Source organism: Schistocerca americana, chromosome 2, assembly GCF_021461395.2.
Source record: "Schistocerca americana isolate TAMUIC-IGC-003095 chromosome 2, iqSchAmer2.1, whole genome shotgun sequence".
NCBI lineage: Eukaryota > Metazoa > Arthropoda > Insecta > Orthoptera > Acrididae > Schistocerca > Schistocerca americana.
Window position 1 is genome coordinate 604062825 of NC_060120.1, and position 18631 is coordinate 604081455.

An 18631-nucleotide genomic window follows, 5' to 3' on the forward strand; every position below is an offset into this window, starting at 1 on the left:
TTCCCACGGCTTGGACGACCTCTTCACGCCCTTCTCGGCCGGAGGAGGTCGTTTTGGCCCGGTCACGAATTGGACACTGCCGGTTCATCCATCGCCATCTGCTGACGGCTGCGCCAACGCCGTTCTGCCCATGTGGGCAATTGCTGACGGTACGCCACATTTTTAACGTCCTGTCCGAATTTTAATACACTGCACGTTGATCTTGGCCTGCCATGTACTCTGGATGCCATTTTAGCGGATGACCCAGGAGCAGCTGCTCGCGTTCTTCGTTTTATACACTTGACAAACCTGTCTAAGGACATTTGATTATGCTGGTTTTTTTTAATCCTTTGCCTGTTAATCTGTCTTTTATAGCGTTGTCCCTTTTAGTTGCTGTTTTAACCTTGTGCCTCGCAGTGCATTCCTAACTTAGTCTGGGCGCTAATGACCATTGTAGTTGTGCGCCCTAAAACCACAAAAAAAAACAGTTGCCTAAAAGAAGGGATCGATTGTTGGGACAGCAGGAAACCACTTCATTCTTATAATAACTTTTTTAGAAAGACACTGCACATGAATTTTATTGTTGCCATCGTGGTCCTCCGCCCAAAGACTTGTTTGATGCAGTTCTCCACGCTTGTCTATTTTGTGCAATCGTATTCAGCTCTAGATAAGTCCTGCAGCTTAAATCCATTCGAACTAAGTATTCGAGCCTTGGTCTTCCTCTAGAATTCCTTCCACACTCTCCCGCCTCAAACTTATCATGATTACCAAATAGGCGAATCTTCGATGCCTCAGGGTGGGACACATCTATAACTTTCGTGTCGTAGACATTAACCAATTCCGTATTACTGCGACACTGGTGTATAATAGCTCTCGTCTTGTTAGAATACCGACTCGTAAGTTAGAAGCTGATGCTATCTCGGATGTAACAATGGCCTTGCTTCCTGCCGTCCTAGTTGGGCCATGACTTACTTTCATCGGTTGACACGAACTGACGAAATGTTTTGATGTACTATAGACTCCGCGACAATAATTATTGGACGGGTAGCAGCGAAGGCCAGTCTTCCAAATCACGACTGCAATGTTCACAACACTAATCACTCTTCCTGTTCAGACTTGCGATGCACCTAGCGTATCTTAAAACGAATGTATGGTAGACATGAAACAATTTCAGGTGACGAACTGCCTATTGTACAGTTACTTGGTAATACACAGGTGTACAAACGGAAATGAAGTGTAGCATCGACTGAAATCTAACCGAAAAAAACGTAGTTCGGCGCTTGGGCGCCGTAGCTTGCTATTCAAGACAGTAGTGTTCAGCATTACTCACGTTGTACTCGCCCAAGACGCGTGCTACCGTATCCTCGTCGAAGCTGGGAAGTATGCAGGCCGTCTTCCCAAGGTGAAGGGCATACAATGGCGTTATAAGCCCAGACACCCAGAAAATCGGCGACGTCGCTATTACGGCCTCTGGACGTCGGTCACTCGATGTGGCAAACTGTGCTGACATTTTGCTGCAACAACATAGGAACATTGAAAGGTTCCATTCATCCTATTTTCCCCGATTTATTGTTGTTTACGTCATACATTTGCACCTCTAAATATACTGTGGTATTTCTAAATTTATCTGGAAGGAGACTGAGCAGTGAAATACGTTATATTGACACATGAACACGAACAACTTGTCACACAACATTTTCAAACACATTTTTGTATGTAATTCTTATCATACAGTTTCCTATGAAACCCACATCCGCCTTCTTTACGTAGTACGTATGATGTCTTAAGATACTGTCATCTCCTTCCCTTCTGGCGTGAAAGGATGAATGAGTGAGAGTATTTGTAGTTGCATGCTCGGTGGTAGCAGAGTTCTGTCTGCTAGAGAACAGTAGGGCCAACGTCTGAGTAGGTAGATACGGTTTCTAAGGCAAAGAGGTTGTCTCCTTGATGTGGTTCTCCCGCCCCTTGTCAGGTTGGTAAAGGAAGCTACCTCTCTGGTCACTTCCTGTATCGGTGGGATGCCCTCGGACGGGGCCCACGCTGGTCAGTCGGCGGGCAGTTTCTGAAGTGGTAACATCTCTGGGTAAGCGCGTGTTTGGTGAGTCCGAAAGACAATGAAATTCTTAAGTCTAACTGAAATATTAATTACTTTTCTTACAGATCTACATCGAAAATATTGTATATATATCTGGATTCAGTGTGATTTCAGTGTTGGTTTCGAGTGTATTGCGGTAGTTGCTTTGTTTCCACTCCAATAAAGGAAAGTGGAAGCACGCTGTCATGAGGCGTAATTCTGATAAAAATCATCACTCTTTAGTGTGAATGTGGGTAGAAGTGTTTTCTCTCGCTGAAATTAATAATTTCTCTTTGTGTTCAACGCACGTGGTGTGTGCTTTGTAGTAGCAGTACCACGTGCTCGTAAATTTGAGGCATCAGGTCAATATTTATTTATTTATTTATTTATTTATTTATTGTTCCGTGGGACGAAATTAAGGAGAAGTCTCCATGGTCATGGAACGAGTCAATACATGAAATTATAACACGATAGTAGAAACAGATAAAATGAAATACAAGAAACGTATTCAGGCGACAATTCGTAAGTTTAAATAAAGAAAATCAACAATGTAACACTGGAATTTACTTAATATTTCAGCTCTTCCAGGAGCTCCTCGACAGAATAGAAGGAGTGAGCCATGAGGAAACTCTTCAGTTTATACTTAAAAGCGTTTGGGCTACTGCTAAGATTTTTGAGTTCTTGTGGTAGCTTATTGAAAATGGATGCAGCAGAATACTGCACTCCTTTCTGCACAAGAGTCAAGGAAGTGCATTCCACATGCAGATTTGATTTCTGCCTAGTATTAACTGAGTGAAAGCTGCTAGCTCTTGGGAATAAGCTAATATTGCTAACAACAAACGACATTATAGAAACTGTATACTGTGAGGGCAATGTCAGAATTCCCAGACTATTGAATAGGGGTCGACAAGAGGTTCTCGAACTTACACCACATATAGTTCGAACAGCCCGTTTTTGAGCCAAAAATACCCTTTTTGAATCAAAAGAATTACCCCAAAAAATAATACCATATGACATAAGCGTATGAAAATATGCGAAGTATACTAATTTTCGTGTTGAACTGTCATTTATTTCAGATATTGTTCTAATGGTAAATAAAGCAGCATTTAGTTTCTGAACAAGATCCTGAACATGGGCTTTCCACAACAGCTTACTATCTATCTGAACGCATAGGAACTTGAACTGTTCCGTCTCGCTTATAATATGCCCATTCTGTCTGATCAAAATATCAGTTCTTGTTGAATTGTGAGTTAGAAAATGTAAAAACTGAGTCTTTCTGTGATTTAGCATCAAATTATTTTCCACAAGCCACGAACTTATTTCATGAACTATATTATTTGATAATGTTTCAATATTACACACAAGATCCTTCACTACCAAGCTGATGTCATCAGAAAACAGAAATATTTTTGAATCACCTGCAATGCTAGAAGGCACATCATTTATATAAATAATAAACAGCAGTGGCCCCAGCACCGGCCCTTGGGGAACGCCCCACTTAACAGTGCCCCATTGAAACTGAACATCATTACCACTCTCAATATTGCGGAGAATTACCTTCTGCTTTCTGTTCTTAAAGTAGGAGGCGAACCAATTGTAAGCTACTCCCCTTACTCCATAATGGTCCAACTTCTGCAGTAATATTTTGTGGTCAACACAGTCAAAAGCCTTCGTTAAATCAAAGAAAACGCCTAGTGTTCGCAACCTTTTATTTAATCCGTCCAAAACCTCACACAGAAAAGAGAATATAGCATTTTCATTTGATAAACCATTTCTAAAACCAAACTGTACATTTGACAGCAAATTATGTGAATTTAAATGCTCCAGTAACCTTGTATATACAACCTTCTCGATAACCTTAGCAAACACATGGCATAGAAACAGGTCTATAATTGTCAACAATATCCCTGTCTCCCTTTTTATAAAGTGGCTTCACTACCGAGTACTTTAATTGGTAAGGAAATCGACCACTCCTAAAGGAAAAGTTACAGATATGGCTAAGTACTGGGCTAACATACATAGAACAATACTTCAGTATTCTGCTAGATACCCCATCATATCCATGAGAGTTCTTGGTCTTTAGTGATTTAATTATTAATTCAATCTCCCTCTTGTCGGCATCGTGGAGGAGAATTTCAGGAAACAGTCTCAGAACACTTTTTTCTACAAGCGCTATATGATTCCCTGTTGGGACTAGGTTTCTGTTTAGTTCACCTGCTATATTCAGAAAGTGATTATTAAATACTGTACATATATGCGACATATCAGTAACACGGACATTCCCACTACGCACTGATTCTATATCCACGACCTGTCTCTGCAGACCAGCCACTTCCTTTACGATTGACCATATTGTTTTAATTTTATCCTGAGACAGCTATTCTATCTGCATACCACATACTTTTTGCCTTCCTAATTACTTTTTTAAGCACCTTACAATACTGTTTGTAATTGGCTGCTGCATTTAGATTTTGACTGTTTCTAACGTTTTGATATAATTGCCACTTTGTTCTACAGGATATTCTTATCCCTTTAGTCAGCCACCCAGGCTGCCTGTTTGTGCTAGTACCCTGTTTTGAACGTTCTAACGGAAAGCAACTTTCAAAGAGCACGAGAAAAGTCTTGAGGGAAGCATTATATTTATCGTCTACTGGATCAGCACTATAAACATCTTGCCACTCTTGTTCCTTGATAAGTTTTACAAAGGTCTCTACAGCAACTGGATCAGCTTTCCTAAAAAGTGTGTTGCAGCACAAAAATTTTTTAGAGTTAAAACTTGTGCATCATGATCTGAAAGGCCATTCACTTTTTTGCTAACAGAATGCCCTTCTAGTAATGAGGAATGAACAAAAATGTTGTCTATGGTTGTTCTACTGTTTCCTTGCACTCTAGTTGGAAAGAATACGGTTTGCATAAGATTATATGAATTAAAGACGTTTACCAGCATCCTTTTCCTTGCACAATCACTCATACAATTAATATTGAAGTCATCACATATAACTAACTTTTTGTATTTCCTATAAAGTGAACCAAGTACCTCCTCTAGCTTTAGCAAAAATGTTGTGAAATCGGAGTCTGGGGATCTATAAATAACAACAGTTAGAAGTTTAACTCCACTAAATTTAACCACACCTGCACAACATTCAAACACCTTTTCAGTGCAGTACTTTGAAACATCGATTGATTCAAACGTGGAATACCGTTTCTCACATACATGGCTACTCCCCCACACCGCAAAGAGCTCCTAGAAAAGTTGCCAGCCAACCTGTATACTGGTAAAGGATGCCTCTGAATTATCTCCTTATTTAAGAAGTGTTCATTTATACCAATAATTTCAGAGTCAACATCTATAAGCATTTCACTAACTTTATCTCTAATACCTTGTATATTTTGATGAAATATACTAATTCCCTCATTACTCGGATACCTAAGCTTTGTCGAAAGTGGTTTCTTTGTTAGAGAGACTTCCCTTAAGCAGGAATACCTATCAGCTTACTTCAATCTAAAAAAGGTACAGCTCTAACACCCACAACTACCGGAATTTTCCCATGAGTGATCCCACCACCCCCACCTATGCTGTCACCTATAAGCTTTCCCAACCTCCCCTTTTCATACTTGTTGAGGTGCAGGCTATGTCTAGTGAAACCCGTCCTGCTGATAGACTCCACCGACACCACTGAAATGTGACTCATGCCTTCCGTCATCAGCGCACCGCCAAGTCTCATGTTATTACACTTGACGGCTGTATTGAGATGAGGCCGATCGTGACGCTGAAACAGTTCCACGAAATGCACATTCGTGTTGCCAGTCTGAGTGGCTATCTCTTCCAGGTCACCATCTATGTCATACTCCCCATCCCTATCAATACTATTACCAGCCCCACCCACAATCACGACCTGATCCTCTTTAGTAAAATCCCTACATAACTCCCCTATGTTAACAGTCACCTGAGCCAATCCTGCATTAGGCTTCACAATGCTGGTGACCTGGTACTCACTCCCCAACACTTCCTGCAACTGCTGGCCTACACCTCTACCATGAGAACTACCTAACAGCAGAACCTTCTTCTTTCTCTTAGACTTTGCAACTGTCCTAGCCACCGTAACTGTTGAGGTCTGCTGCATACTTCCTACATCTACAGCTACTAGAGATTCCTCTCCACTAGACTCTGACAGTTGGTCATATCTATTGTAAACACCAATAGTAAAACTATCTGAAAATCTTCTTCTCCTAGCAGATCTCTTGCCAACAGCCAGCTCCCATTCCCCAACCCCCTTCTCCCTCCTCATCCTATCTAGCTCCTCCTGTGCGTTTTTCAACTGCACCTGAAGGGCACAGATCTTACGCTCCTGCTCCTCTATCAACTTACTCTTGCTACATAACCTGCCGTTATTAACGCAGTTCGAAAGTTTCTTTAGTAACTAATGTGTTTGGATTTGATTTCTTCATTAAAATCGTTGTGGAATTACATATTTTCTGTAAATGTTCGTGTGCAAAAAATGGTTCAAATGGCTCTGAGCACTAAGGAACTTAACATCTGTGGTCATCAGTCCCCTAGAACTTAGAACTACTTAAACCTAACTAACCTAAGGACATCACACAAATCCATGCCCGAAGTAGGATTCGAACCTGCGACCGTAGCAGTCGCGAGGTTCCGGACTGAGCGCCTAGAACCGCTGACCACCGGGCCGGCGTTCGTGTGCACGTGGAACATGTGGTGTAGTAACGAAACTAGCCCTCAGCTACTCTTTTGCATAATATTTCGTGTATTCAAACTTAATTCATCGCTATCGCGAACAGTTTTTCCTGCTTCACGATTTCTAGAAACATTTTTATAGAGCATTTTGGTAAGATTGTGGTTACATCGAACCACGTAATCTTTGTCTAAACTTCCAATACCAGTCTGTGGTTATCCATTGGCAACAGGACTGCGCGAGGAGAGGAATTTCTTTGCCTAAATAGAATGGATTGTTGATGGTTCAGTTCCTTTTTTGTGTACACTTGAACAATCTTCGTGTGCTTGTTTGAATGTGGTATCCCATCCTGTTGCCTAATTTTTGGTTCCTATTCTTAGAAAATCACGTTTGATGTTATTGAACCCCCTCTGAGTAACAGTTTTCTTAATTTACAATAGTAAATAAGGCACCAACTTTGAGACGGGCTTAGCATGTGTTATCCATTTTATTGAACACTGATGAATTTTAAAATAAACATAGAAGTTTAAACACTTTACTTTCCTTGAATCTAATTTTCCCCATCATCTGTTTACTTAAAATAATAATAAAATGATGAAAAAATGAGCTGATGGTCTGGGTGACCATTGCATAGATTTAAAAATTTATAGCAGTAATAAGAAATTGTATATTAGTCACCCACACATACTTTCCACCCTAAGCTCGGATGGTTTTAAAAACACTAGGCTCATTATAACATTCGAGTACATCTTGTTGAAGTGTTGAGAGCGCTTTGGATACCTCACATCCACCGATCAACCACAGAAATTATCGAGGTGTGGTCGCTTGCGTGCCACAACATTAAGGATAGTCGCACCTTAGGTGAGGCCATAACGGAATGTTATCTATAGAGAAATCAAACTGATAGAACCCTGACGAGGGGTAGTAGGATTTTCCTACTATGAGTGACTGAAAGCTTTTTTTTATGAGGGCCTGTAGCTCTACCGTGTGGTTTAACGATGGTGGCATATGTACATCTACATCATTACTCTGCAATTCACAATTAAGTGCTTGGCAGAGAGTTCATTGAACCACCTTGAAGCTCTTTCTCTACCCTTCCGCTCTCAAACAGCGAGCGGAAAAAACGAACACTCAAAGCCTTCTGTGCGAGCTCTGATTTCTCTCATTTTATTATGCTGATCATTCCTCCCTATGAACGTGGGCGGCAACAAAGTATTTTCACACTCTAAGGAGAAAGCTGGTGATTGAAACTCCTGGAAAAAGTCCTGTCGCAACGACAAACGCCCTTGTTTTAATGATTGACACCCCCATTCACGTATCATATCCATGGCACTCTCTCCCCTATTTCGTGATAGTGCAAATCGAGCTGCCCTTCTTTGAACTTTTTCGATGTTCTCTGTCGATCCTGTCTCATGCAGGTCCCACGCCGCACGGCGGTACTCCAGAGGAGGACGTACAAGCGTAGTGTAAGCAATCTCTTTAGAAGACCTGTTGTATTTTCTCAGTGTGTTGCCAAAATGTCGTATACTTTGTTCTGCTTTGCCGGCCGAAGTGGCCGTGCGGTTAAAGGCACTGCAGTCTGGAACCGCAAGACCGCTACGGTCGCAGGTTCGAATCCTGCCTCGGGCATGGATGTTTGTGATGTCCTTAGGTTAGTTAGGTTTAACTAGTTCTAAGTTCTAGGGGACTAATGACCTCAGCAGTTGAGTCCCATAGTGCTCAGAGCCATTTGAACCATTTTTTTTGTTCTGCTTTATCCTAAACATTATCTATGTGATCGCTCCAACTTAAGTTATTCGTAACTGTAATTCCTAAGTATTTAGCTGAATTTACAGCCCTCGGATTTGTGTAATTTATTGTGTAACTGAAAATTAGCAGATTCCTTTTGGTACACATGTGGATGATTTCGCACATTTTAGTATTTAGAGGCACATGCTATTTTTCACACCATATAGACATCTTGTCTAAATCGTTTTGCAATTGGTTTTGATCGTCTGATGACTTCATATGACGGTAAATGCCAACATCATCTGCAAACAGTATAAGAGTGGTACTCAGATTGTCTCCTAAATAGTCCATGTACATCAGGAACAGCAGAACGCCTATAGCACTTCCTTGGGGAACACCAGATATTACTTCTCTTATAGTCGATGACTTCCCGACAGTTACTATGAACTGTGACCTTCCTGACAGGAAATCACGAGTCCAGTCGCACAGCTGAGACGATAGTCCATAGGCACGCGATTTGATTAGAAGTCACTTGTGAGGTATGTTGTCAAAAGCCTTCTGGAAATCTAAAAATATGGAGTCAATTTGACATCCCCCGTCAATAGCACTCATTACTCCGCGAGAATGAAAGGCTAGTTTTTCATAAGAAAGATATTTTTTGAATCAGTGTTCGCTGTTTGTCATAAATCGTTTGCTTATCGTTTTCTTCGAGATAATTCATAATGTTCGAATACGGTATATGTTCCAGAACCCTACAGCAAATCGACGTTAGCGATATGGGCCTGTAATTCAGTGGATTACTCCTGTTTCCTTTCTTGTGTAATGGTGTGACTTGCGCTACTTTTCAGTCTTTGGTATGTATATTCCTACGAGTGAGTGGTTGTACATGATTGCTAAGTGTGGAGCTACACTATCAATATACTCTGAAACGAACCTGAGTGGTGTAGAATCTGGGCCAGAAGCCTTGACTTTCTTGCTTTAAACTGCTTTTATACACCGAGGATATCTACTTTTGTTTCTCTTGGCAGCAGTTTTTTGTTGTTGTTTTGTTTCGAATTCTTGAATAATTACTTCATATTGTTTGGTGAAGGAATTTTGGAAAGCCAAATTTAATAACTCTGCTTACGTGGTACTGTCATCAGTAACATCACCATTGCTATCGCGTAGATAAGGTCTTGATTGCGTCTTTACTCTTGTGTATGTTAAATATGACCAGAATCTCCTTGGATTTTGTAGACAGAGACAGTTTCGTTGCGGAAAGTATTAAACGCATCTCGCATTGTAGTTCGTGCTACATTTAGAGCTTTGTAAAAAACCGCCAATCTGTAGGGTTTTGCATTCTATTAAATTTGTCATGTTTTTTTCGTTGCGTCTGCGACAGTGTTCTGACCTTTTTAGTGTACCATGGAGGACCAGTATCATCTTTTATCAATTTATCGGGTATATAGCAATAGCCTCGATACTGTTTCTTTGAATTTACGCTACTGGCCATTAAAACTGCTACACCATGAAGATGACGTGCTACAGACGCGAAATTTAACCAACAGGATATGCAAATGATTAGCTTTTCAGAGCATTCACACAAAGTGGGCGCCGGTGGCGACACCTACAACGTGCTGACATGAGGAAAGTTCCCAACCGATTTCTCATACACAAACAGCAGTTAATCGGCGTTGCCTGGTGAAACGTTGTTGTGATTCCTCGTGTAAGAAGGAGAAATGCGTACCATCACGTTTCCGACTTTGATAAAGGTCGGATTGTAGCCTATCGCGATTGCGGTTTATCGTATCGCGACATCGCTGCTCTAGTTGGTCGAGATCCAATGACTGTTAGCAGAATATGGAATCGGTGGGTTCAGGAGGATAATACGGAACGCCGTGCTGGATCCCAACGGCCTCGTATCACTAGCAGTCGAGATGACAGGCATCTTATCCACATGGCTGTAACGGATCGTGCAGCCACGTCTCGATCTTTGAGTCAACAGAGGAGGACATTTGCAAGACAACAACCATCTGCACTAACAGTTCGACGAAGTTTGCAGCAGGATGGACTATCAGTTCGGAGACCATGGCTGCGGTTACCCTTGACGCTGCATCACAGACAGGAGCGCCTGCGATGGTGTACTCAACGACGAACCTGGGTGCACGAATGGCAAAACGTCATTTTTTTGGATGAATCCAGGTTCTGTTTCCAGCATCATGATGGTCGCATCCGTGTTTGGCGACATCGCAGTGAACGCACATTGAACGCTTTTATTCGTCATCGCCATACTGGCGTATCACCCGGCGTGATGGTATGGGGTGGCATTGGTTACACGTCTCTGTCACCTCTTGGTCATATTGACGGCACTTTGAACAGTGGACGTTACATTTCAGATATGTTACGACCCGTGGCTCTACCCTTCATTCGATCCCTGTGAAACCCTACATTTCAGCAGGATAATGCACGACCGCATGTTGCAGGTCCTGTATGGGCCTTTCTGGATACAGGAAATATTCGACTGCTGCCCTGGTCAGCACATTCTCCAGATCTCTCACCAACTGAAAACGTCTGGTCAATTGTGGCCAAGCAACTGGCTCGTCACAATACGCCAGTCACTGCTCTTTATGAACTGTGGTATCGTATTGAAACTGCATGGGCAGCTGTACCTGTACATGCCATTCAAGCTCTGTTTGACTCAATGCCCAGGCGTCTCAAGGCCGTTATTACGGCCAGAGGTGGTTGTTCTGGGTACTGATTTCTCAGGATCTATGCACCCGATTTGCGTGAAAATGTAATCACATGTCAGTTCTAGTTCTGAATACCCGTTTATCATCTGCATTTCTTCTTGGTGTAGCAGTTTTAATGGCCAGTAGTGTAAATCACGTATGGTCTATACTTACGTATTCAGATTGGAAGGAGTGAAGACTGTCTCTTAGAATGGCCTCAAGCGTATTTTTATCAGCTTGTTTAAATAGATTTAAATATATTCCGGACATAAAAGTCTCCCATTCAGATCTCCAGGCCGCCTAGCTCTACAGATAATGAGCTGCAATCAATGAGTGTAGTGGTGTAGTATGACAGCAACAAAAATGTCATTCTGTGAACCCTGCAATACGGACTAATGACGTGTAACATCCAAATTTAGCCGCTCCACGGCGTCCTATCATGGATGGGAAGTACAAAATCGAGGAAAACTGAAATGGTTGAGATAGCACAAAGCTGACGAGGCTGTTGACACCTATGGGCTCCTCCAACTTCACTGTCCTGACGCTGATGCCTTTGCGACTGGAAGCAGTTTCCGATGTAGTCGTTGTCACCACAGCATTTTCGCTCATGGTACACACACATAAGCAGATGTTCGTCTTTGAGAGCACTGAAGTGGGCTGTACTAGGTGAGTGAGTCACTGTAGGCTTGCGCCTGCAGACTCTGATCAGCCTACCTGCACGACATCGTTGTTGGGTCTTGACCTGTGCCACGCCAGGGTGTTACATAGGCTACACATTCATTGTAGCGCTCGAGTGTGGGATTCAGCATGCCTTCACTTCGCCGGAGAAGACATCGCACGTTGTAAATCCACGAGTAATAAACATGTTTCCTGACAGCGATGTTCAACTGACGCTCTCAGCAGCTTCAACGGCCAGCCTCCTGCACCTGTAGCGCCACCACCTCACCTGGTCAGCCTCTACACCCACTAAAAATCATGATCCGAGGGTTGACCGCTACAACTGGCATCGGAAATGACTGGCCACTTGCTGCAAATGGTGATCAAAAGCCGTCCTGACGCTTATGCATTTGCGACTGGAAGCAGTTTCCGGTGTGGTCGTTGTCACCACAGCATTTTCGCTCATCTGGATTAGATTAGATTATATTAGATTAGTACTTCTTAAGAAATTCTTTTAATTTCCTTTTAAATGCTATATGGCTATCTGTCAGACTTTCGATTCTATTAGGTAAGTGACCAAAGACTTTTGTGGCAGCATAATTTACCCCCTTCTGAGCCAAAGTTAGATTTAACCTTGAATAGTGAAGATTATCCTTTCTCCTAGTGTTGTAGCCATGTACACTGCTATTACTTTTGAATTCGTTAGGATTCTTAATAACAAATTTCATAAGTGAATATATATATATTGTGAGGCTACAGTGAAGAGCTCTAGCTCTTTAAATAAGTGTGTGCAGGATGTTCTTGGATGAGCTTTAGCAATTATTCCGATTTCACGCTTTTGTGCAATGAACATTCTTTTACTCAATGATGAGTTACCCCAGAATACGATGCCATACGAAAGCAGAGAATGAAAATAGACGTGGTAAGCTAATTTACTCAGATGTATATCACCAAAATTTGCAATGACCCTAATAGTATAAGTAGCTGAACTCAAACGTTTCAGCAGATCCTCAGTGTGTTTTTTCCAGTTCAACCCCTCATCAATGCATACACCTAGAAATTTTGAATATTCTACCTTAGCTACCGATTTCTGATCGAAGTCTTTATTTATTAATGGTGTCATTCCATTTACTGTGTGGAACTGTATACACTGTGTTTTGTGAAAGTTGAATGAGAGCCCATTTGCAGAGAACCACTTAATGATTTTCAGAAAAACATCGTTTACAATTTCACGGGTTAATTCTTGTTTGTTGGGTGTGATAGCTGTACTTGTATCATCGGCAAAATGTACCAGCTTTGCATCTCCGTGAATATAGAATGGCAAGTCATTGACATATATTAAGAACAGCAGAGGACCCAAGACCGAACCTTGCAGCACCCCATTCTTGATTGTTCCCCAGTTTGAAGAATAACCAGTTTTTTTTTGTGCATATTATGCGAACTGCTTATTTCAACTTTCTGCACTCTTCCAGTTAGGTATGAATTAAACCATTTGAGCACTGTCCCTTTCATACCACAGTACTTGAGCTTATCTAGAAGTATTCCATGATTTACACAATCAAAAGCCTTTGATATATCACAAAAAATCCCAACGGGTGACTTCCGGTTACTCAGAGCATTTAATATTTCATTAGTGAAAGTATATATATCATTTTCCGTTGAAAAACCCTTCTGGTAACCAAACTGACATTTTGTTAAAACTTTATTTTTACAAAGGTGTGAAGCTACTCTACAATACATTACTTTTTCAAGAATTTTGGATAAGGAAGTCAGAAGAGAGATTGGGCGGTAGTTGTTGACATCAGACATATCCCCTTTTTTATGCAGTCACTGCTTCACACACTACAGGGCGTTGAGTGAGAAGCATTTTGTGTACCTTGAAATTGGCCGTTTTCATTGACCTCGTTGGATCATAGGGACGTTCATTTTATTCTGGGGGTAATGATGTGACCTCCTAACCTTTCTGGAATCAAGGGCAGTTGTCACGAATTGCCTTTGGCACGAGTCAGGTGTACATTTCATAGCCCTTCTGAGTACGTGTTGCTGTACCCGAAGGCTATGCCAGCCATATGTTTCACTTGTCGACGTAGGGGTCGGCCAAACGTTGCTAGTGTGGCGTTTTAAACCCAGCGTGTGTCTCCTGCACTGTCCAAATTGTCCTTCCTACATACATTTTTTCGCACTGGTAAGAAATGCGATAGACTCCCAGTTTCCGGAGTCCTAGGACATCCTTGACTGATCCTAATAAGGTTTTCGTCTTGGCTGGCAGGCGGGAGGCACATCTGACATTCTGGTTCCGGAATATTCCTCCGATTTTGATGTGTTCCCATGTATGGAATGATCGCCATCGCAATCGCTTTTATCTTCGCCTTCAGCTTGCTTTGGTCTTGCTTCTTGGATTTTAAGGTACGCCGTATTGGGCGGGTGCTGTAACCGTTACAGAATACGGCCTGTACGTGTTCCAGTTCATCTACTAAACAGTCTTGGTCTGGGATTTTAGGTGCTCTGTGCGCTTGTGTGCTTAGGACACCTCGTTGTGAAGGGGCATGGCAGTCTGAGGCGCTAGTGTGGCATCTGGACACTGCTGGACGAGTACATCCAGGTTCGGAAGTTGATGGTTTTCTTCTTTCTCCTTCGTAAATTTGATGTTCTGGTGGAGCGAATTTAAGTGTTGCAGAAAGTCTTGTAGGTGATGTTCATGTAGACAGATGATGAATGTATACATATAGAAAAAAAAGACGGCTTGCAGAATGTCGACTTCAGGGCTTCTTCTTTACAGCCTCCAAAAATATATTAGCCAGCACAGGACATAGTTTGCAGTCCATCGCTACTCAGTCTGTCTATCAGTAATACACTACTGGCCAATAAAATTGCTACACCAAGAAGAAATGCAGATGATAAACGGGTATTCATTGGACAAATATATTATACTAGAACTGACATGTGATTACATTTTCACGCAATCTGGATGCATAGATCCTGAGAAATCAGTACCCAGAACAACCACGTCTGGCCGTAATAACGGCTTTGATTCGCCTGGGCATTGAGTCAAACAGAGCTTTGATGGCGTGTACAGGTACAGCTGCCCACACAGCTTCAACACGATACCACAGTTCATCAAGAGTAGTGACTGGCGTATTGTAACGAACCAGTTGCTCAGCCACAATTGACCAGACGTTTTCAATTGGTGAGAGATCTGGAGAAAGTGATGGCCAGGGCAGCAGTCGAACATTTTCTGTATCCAGAAAGGCCCATACAGGACCTGCAACATGCGGTCGTGCATTATCCTCCTCCGACAGTGTGCGGTGTGATCACAGACAGAGTATTAGTGCCTGCGAGCGAACATTGAGTGGCATCGCGGTGGACTGATTATCTGACCACCGTACCACGCCAATAGTTAGACTAGGGGCAGATAGGAGTCCTTGACTTCGTCAAGGCGTAGTGAGAGTTCGATTGGCGAAGGTCAATCCAGATAGAAAGAGATAGTTTTGTTATTTTTCAGCAGCGAACGATGCAGGCAGCAGTCATCGCAGCTCACGGTATTATGCGCTACAGCATAGGCGAGCCCCACCTTTCCTCCATTAGAAATAACATGCTTCATGCACGTCACTCCATTACAGTCTCGCGCGAGAGCCTTGACCGTACTTAGAAAAATTCAATCGGATAATTATTCAAGTTGAGTAGGCACGGCTCTCAGCCATTCTGCCGAGTAAATAACGTTCTTAAAGAAAAGAGATAAAAGAGCTTTCCCACACTTTGTATATAAATTTCATTAACAGGATTCCTATCCGTCAGAGGTAACCTCCTATTCCGAAAAGACCCCGGAAATTTGTGTATCATTTTATACATAAAAGTTTCACTTGATTTTTTTTCAGATTTTGCAATAAATAATATTTTCCGTTCGTTTAATGTTTTTCTCACACTAACTACCAATACTCCAGTACCCAAGTATCCCACTAGTTACGTAAGAAAATAGAATATTTTTGTATCTATTCCTTACAGCAGACGGCTCCAGAAGATATTTATTGCTGAAAGTTTTCAGGCAATTTTGGTACGTTAGGAGCGTCTGCCTGACTTCTGTAGTAGTATGGGGTGGAAACTGCTGCTTGCAGGAGCCAAAGTGTACTTGTCAGATCAATCTGTTGCGCAACTCCTCAATATAACAACCACATACTGACAACATTTTGATTAGCAAAGATAGTATGAAGAAGTTGCCCGCAATGAAGAGACTGACATTGAAGGAAGCATTGGAGGAAAGGGAGGGAGGGAAGTAGAAGACTTAGTGGAATGCTGTATGATATACAAAATAGACGAAGTTAGGAGCACATGAACGAAGAGACACTTGACAGAGAAAAGTGTAGAGCATCTATTCGATACCTATTTTAAGACAGATTTATCAAAGAAGACGGATACGTGGAGAGAGAATGAACGCACCCGAAGGCGACAGTCAAGGTGAGCAGCCCCCGGTGTGAGAGCATGACGCCCTTGGGCGGCCCCGTGGTGCCGGAGGAGCAGAGGATGGCGGCGCACGAGTCCAGCCAGCCGGCCGCGTCTGGCGGGGACAGCGCCTGCAGCGCCCGCTCCGGGTCTGCGTCTCGCTGCAGCCAGCCGTCCACCTCGGACAGCGGCAGCGCGGCGCACCCAGCCGCCTCCCCCACTGCCGACAGCGCCGGCTCCTGGCTCACCAACAGCTTAGGCTTCAGGGTCTGCTGCACCACCACCTTTAATTCCTCTGCAACAATGCCATTGTATTCCACTTATGGGCACACTTGTTCGATTTTTCATTTATTAGACAGTGTGCGTTGTTTTGCTGACTTATGCAACTAATATGTTTCGATTCAATTCAGTTTATTTATTTTACTTTAGCAGGTGTTTCCTCTTATGAGTAGATGCCTGTTCTCAGATGCCATAAATTTCTATCCCGCCAACCTTCTTCCGATGGACATCTCATTTCCACAGCTTTGGCTACAGTTCCTCTCCATGTTGTCCACGGCCTCTCTCGGCATCTTCTCTCTGGCGGACACCAATTAAGCTAACACTGCGACCATCGTTGTTCCTCCCCATAACATATCACATGGGAACCCTTGAGGGCGAGGTGGCAGGTTCAATCTCTAGTAAGGCTCATTTGAAACTGTGCTGTTAACATCTATGACAGCAAAAATATTAACTGCTAATGGCTCATCACATCAATCAGGAGGGCAACAGAAAATGAGTGTCAGGGAAGTGCAGAGCTCAACCTTCTTTGGGATGTACATATTACACTTAACAGAATGGACATCGTCAACATTCAAGAAATGTTCAAAACAAACCATTAACAGGCGCCATCAACACCGAATGAAAAATGGAGCGCCACAGTGATCACATACGTCGGCACAATCAAGATCGAAGGCGAACCCCTTCCGAGTTACAAACCGTGCAGTGTGATGAGAACCGATGCAATGTGATGGCATGCAACCCAATGCCAAACAGTCTCTAGTGCAGATGATCGTGAAACTGGCTAACCTTTACGTCGTAGCTGCAGATAGTGCGATAATATGTTTTATAGGCACGGAAAAAACAAACATTCAGAGGCTAACTTTGTCCAGTGGTTGCTGGTGGTATGAATTGCAATGTCACACACTTTTCAGGAGAGATAGTTTGCTCTAAACACAGACCAGGAATCAAACAAAACAAGTTATTTTTACCACAAATTAGCCACAAGCAGTGCTCATACCATACCTGCAGATCTCTTACACCCATTTCCCCACTCTTGCTTCCTGTGACGTAAATATTCCCCACTTCCATTGCAAGATCATTCACGCGACAAAGAAACTTCGGGAGGAGAGCACCTCCAACTTCTAGCAGCACAGTAAATAACTTTCCAGCCGATTTACCATCCAGATTGTCAGTAGGCATATATACGAATACGTTAAGGCATTGATGAAAGCTGATCTTGATACGACTTTCTTGGTACCTCATATTTCCAGGTCCTCTTTAATATGTATTTCCTCTTAAAATCCCGATTGGTCTGAGTTGAAAACAAATTCCTTACTGAACGATGGGATAAGTTTGTTTATTTCATTTAAAAATGTTCGGCCCAATGCCGCAGTTTGCTGTGCATCGTCAAGTTGACACTTTGTTTGAAATTTCGTTGTCTTACGTCTTCGAATTCCGTAGCATTGTTTGAAATTATGTAACCATCCACTTCTTCCCTTTAAATCACTATGATCTATGTCATGCGCAATTTGATGTGCATAACACAGTAGCTCACTATCATGCACATCCTGTAAATAGCATCCAGCATCCTTGAAATCTATGCAAGTACAATGTTCTGTAACAATAGCGCCTTGTCCTCCATGAGTATGTGTAGTTTTTGTTATGCGTTACACGATCATATTGCTGAGGACTTATTCGAAATCGCTTCAAAATTGTTTTTTTATTATACTGCGGCTGATCTTCCAAGCACGTAATTATGTTCAGTATCCGCTCCATTGACAACGATTGTCCGTTACTTAGTTTCACTGGAAAGAGATTTGTCGCTCGCTGTCCGACAAGCACTTATCGTCACCATTGTACCCCTCATATACATTGTCCGCACAGTCGATCCTATACTACACTACGCATTCAACGGCCTCATCTTGCAGAAACGCTACTATCTCATCTGTCACTCCTCTCTCACGCTGCGAAACTCTTTGGGTTCCTATCTGACTATGGCTAGTGTTGTTGTAGATATAGTACAATGTTTGCTTTGTTTATCGTTGACATTGCTCTCCTATGTATCAGCACCACCAGCACTACAGCACTGTCGTGAG

At 42.5% G+C, this 18631-nt stretch overlaps 1 protein-coding gene across 1 annotated transcript in view; it reads right to left on the reverse strand.

Annotated features, from left to right (window-relative positions):
• The window catches only part of LOC124594237 (luciferin 4-monooxygenase-like), a 104426-nt gene that overhangs the window by 54082 nt on the left and 31713 nt on the right, over window positions 1-18631 (reverse strand). Inside the window, exons 4-5 of the mRNA XM_047132602.1 lie at window positions 16275-16572; window positions 1310-1493 (exon numbers count right to left, since the gene is read on the reverse strand). Of these exons, the coding sequence (XP_046988558.1) occupies window positions 1310-1493; window positions 16275-16572 (482 nt within the window). The remainder of the gene's footprint in view (window positions 1-1309; window positions 1494-16274; window positions 16573-18631) is intronic.